Source organism: Nannospalax galili, unplaced genomic scaffold, assembly GCF_000622305.1.
Source record: "Nannospalax galili isolate Female #2095 unplaced genomic scaffold, S.galili_v1.0 scaffold154, whole genome shotgun sequence".
Classification (NCBI taxonomy): domain Eukaryota; kingdom Metazoa; phylum Chordata; class Mammalia; order Rodentia; family Spalacidae; genus Nannospalax; species Nannospalax galili.
In genome coordinates, this window is record NW_008335281.1 from 430,503 (window position 1) to 434,747 (window position 4,245).

At 40.1% G+C, this 4,245-nt stretch overlaps 1 protein-coding gene across 1 annotated transcript in view; it reads right to left on the bottom strand.

The window, feature by feature from the left end:
- The window catches only part of Utrn (utrophin), a gene marked incomplete in the record, with an annotated part of 557,450 nt that overhangs the window by 332,000 nt on the left and 221,205 nt on the right, over positions 1-4,245 (bottom strand). Inside the window, 1 exon segment of the mRNA XM_029561956.1 lies at positions 3,737-3,874. Within this exon segment, the coding sequence (XP_029417816.1) occupies positions 3,737-3,874 (138 nt within the window).

A 4,245-nucleotide genomic window follows, 5' to 3' on the forward strand; every position in this document is an offset into this window, starting at 1 on the left:
AGAGAGAGAGAGAGTGTGTGTACATGCAGTAGAGAGAGAGAGAGAGAGAGAGAGAGAGTGTGTACATGCAGTAGCCTGAGGCTGACATCAGAAGACTTCCTCAATGGATTTCCACTATATTCATTGAAGCAGAGTGCCTCTATTGAACCCAGAGCTTGCCGATTACCACTAGGCTAGCCAAGCAGCTTGCTCAAGGATCCTCTGCTTCTGCCTTCTTAGCACTAAAATTTTAGGTGGGACACTATATCCACTAAGTGTTTACGTGGATTCTAAGGATACAAACTTAGGTCCTCACACTTGCACAGGAAGTGCTTTACCTACTGAGCCATCTATGAAGTCATTACACACACACATACACACACACACACACACACACACACATTCATACGTATTTAGGAACAGTTAATAACCCAAGGAAACAAATGGAAAGGGCCAGTTAACACATATTTTGCATAAGGAAAGGAGCCCTCCCTGTGGTTCCCAACCCTGATCACATATCAGAGTCACCTACATTCACTGCAGTGCTGATCACAATAGCTCAGTTATGGGATCAACTTAAGTGTCCAACAAAAGAGGAATGTTTAAAGAAAATATGGTACATACACATGATGGAATTCTTTTCCATCATAAAAAGTAATGTAGTTAGCAAGAAAATGATGGCAACTTAATCAAATGAAGCAAATTAAATCAGTTTCAGAAAGACAAATATTGTACATTTCATTTGTGGTTCCTAGGTCTCACATAGATAAAATCATACAGCTATCTATGGCCCGAAAGGAAAAGTGGACTTCTAGAGGAACAAAGGGGATGAGCAGAGTGGAGAGGGGAGAGAACGTGTGGAGGGGGCAAGCTCAAGGTACGATGTCCACTTATATGAAAAAACATTGAAAGGAAAAAAGAAATGACTTTTCCTTCTGAAATGTCCACTCCTGGCTCTAACCTGAAGGGTTCTGGTTTAGCTGGTCTGAGGGATGAGGTCCAGCACCACTGCAGCTGCTTTTTTTTTTTCTAAGCTCCTCAAATGATTTTAAAGTTCACAGTTAAGAACACCATTTTGTAATTTGAAAAACACATCATATTTGGCCTAATGAAATGGACCAAAATATTTTTAATTACAACAAGCATTGCTAATGAAATCATATGAAATGTGCCACAATAGTAGGCTTTAGCATCATAGAAACTTCTCACTTATGTATTAAAGTCTAAAAATTATGTCTACTTTGAATAGGTATTAATCTCTGATTAGATGACTAAAGATAAATAAGATTGGGCCTGAATCCTTAAATAACCAAGGAAGAAAGACTTTTTTGCTGTTGTTTTACGTGAGACACAGTCTCACCATGTATCCCTAGCTGGTCTCGAACGCACAGAGGTCTGCCTGCCTATGCCTCTAGAGTGAGGGAATAAAGGCATGCACCACCACGCCTGATTGGAAGGCAGACTTTGATAATTAGTAATAAAGCAAATAATTATTTTGTAAGAGCACAGATTTTAGAAGTATAAAATGGAGCAAAATCTTAAAAGATAAAACATTTTTCAAGTCAGACAAAAAAAAAAAAAAGTAAAATCCACTCCAGAGGAAAAAAAGTAAAATCCAATCTAGAGAATAGAGTGTTGTTTAGAGCATTTTGTGTTATTAAAAAAAAAAAAAGTCAGAATAACTGGCTAACAGGGACGGACAACAGCCCAAGGAAGAGCCAGCTGTGGATTATGTCATCATTACACCAATGAAACTATACCTAAATATTTTTCTGTATTTTGCGATGTTTTTGAACACTTTCTTAGGTTAAAAAACAAACAAAAAAACAGTACAGTTGTCCACGACTCTGCAGAAAATAATTCTGAGGAAGATACAGAGGATGCAGGAGAGTTTTTTTAAAAATTGAACATAAGAAAACCAGTTGGAAGTCTGTAAAGTGTTTGTCACAAAAGCCCAAGACTTCGCGTTCAAGCCCCAGCATTTCTATACAAAGTCAGGCGTGATGACCAACACATGTAATTCCAGCACTGGGGATGGAACCTCTGAGGTTCACTGGCCAGACAGCCCAGACTAGCCTAATTAGCAAGCCCTAGAAATACAGTCTCAAAAAGCAACGTGAACAGCTCCTGAGGAATGACACCTGAGGTTGACCTCTGGCCTCCACTTGCACCTGCACACACACATAAGTACACACACACATAAGTACACATACACACTGACCAAAAACTAAAAGATAAAACCAGCTGGAGACATACTGCAGTAACTAATGGATACAATCCAAGTCTGAATTATGGAAACTATGGTGAACTAAGAGAAGTGAGTCACTTTCCTGTGGTCCTATGACAATGAATTGGTAGATACCTGGTGCTAAATTTGAGTTGAAACCTATATATTGCTTTATTTAGCCCAATGAGGATTATTTAATGCATCTGTATGGATATGCATGTGTACATGTATTCCTATGTGGGCAGGCACACATGCACCTGCATGCACCTGAGTGTGTGTGTGTGTGTGTGTGTGTGCGCGCGCACGCGTGCATGCGTGCACACTTTGTGTGTATGTGTGGAGGCCTTGAGCTCTCCAATTAGGCTATATTGGCTGACCACCAAGTTCCTGGGATCCTGTCTGCCTCCCAGCACTGGGATTACAAGCATGCACCACCACTGGGGTTTGAACTCAGATGATTCAGTTAAACACTTTCCAAACTCAGTTATCTCCTACCCCCAGGCTCAATGGTTTCTGAGCCCTGTTTAATAATGTGATGAACAAGATATCTGACAGACAAGAACATAGCTGAAATTGAAGCTTCCTCCTTGAGAAACCCACTAGTTTTTAAGGTAACTAAGAAAGAAAATAAAGTAGATAAAGGTTGGAGGTGGAGGAAGATACAACTTGGTTTTGTATCACACCATAATGCCATGCAGACAGAGACATCCAATAGGCATCAAGTCAAAACACAGAAATTCATTCAGATTCAAAATGGTCAAATAAAATGCAGAAAGAATGTCCAAGAACAGATTCCTAGGGAAGAGCAGACCTACTTAAAACGTAACTAGGGCTGGGCGCAGTGCTGCACACCTTTAATCCCAGCACTCCAGAGGCAGAGGCAGGTGGATATCTTTGAGATCAAGGTCAACATGGCCTACATATCAAATTCTAGGCCAACTGGGGCTACAGAGAGACCCTGTCTCAAAAACTAAAAACTAATAAGTAACTAGGGAGATCATCGCTTAAGGGAGAGCAAGCAGTGAATTTCATTCTAATATAAATGATATTGTACCAACTACATGAATTCAGATCTGAGAACTAAAGTTTTGTTAGCATGGCCAAGACTTCTAACTATAAAGAAATAAATTAGGAAGTCAGTTCTGAAAGGGATGGATACCTTTTAGGTTTCATGAATGATTATGTGATGGTCATCCAACAAGATGACCAACAATAAAGTTTTATGTTTCTATTTCTTTGAAAACTGCCCTGTCCAAAAATATAAACAGGTCTCATAAAACACAGTAGAAAGGAGACAGCTGGGCTGGGGATGTAGCTCACTGGTAGACTACCTGTCAAGCATGTATGAAGCGCAGGTTTGGGGTTTTTTTCCCCCAACAATGAAAAATAAATACAATTTTTAAAAAGGAAAGGAGGGGTAATGATTTCATAACTGGTTTGCTTAAAAGTTTTCATACATGTTTATATCAATGATCTGAATGGTACAAGCTGAGTAACATTTTTAAAAGCCACAAAGACGGTCCCACATACCTTAACTTTGTTATATCTTGTATGTAAAAGTAACAACTGCAAACGGATCTTTTCTTTCTTATTGTCTTCCATGGGTTCATGCAACATTTGTTCTCCTCTTCCTAGAACTTCCTCAATCTGGGCTCGCTCCTCATCCATCTGAATGTTTAAAGGAAAAACATTATTCAAAATGAAAATTCACAGAGGGTCTAACAATGATGAATTGCCAAGTGGAAGAACTAGCTTGCAACAGACAGGACAGTGTAAGTCAAGCTGCATCTGTCTGAATGAACCAACAGTTTATGGTTTTCTTCAAATACTCTACATTGGGGGGGAGGGTCGTTTGTTTCTTTCTTTCTTTGTTCTGAGACAGGGTCACCCTGTAACCTCAGCTGGCTTCATAGATCAGGCTGGTAGAGTGCTGGGATAAAAGGCATGAACCGGGTGTGGTGGCGCACGCCTGTAGTCCCAGCACTTGGGAGGCAGAGGCAGGCAGATTGAGTTCAAGGCCAGCCTGGTCTACATAGGGA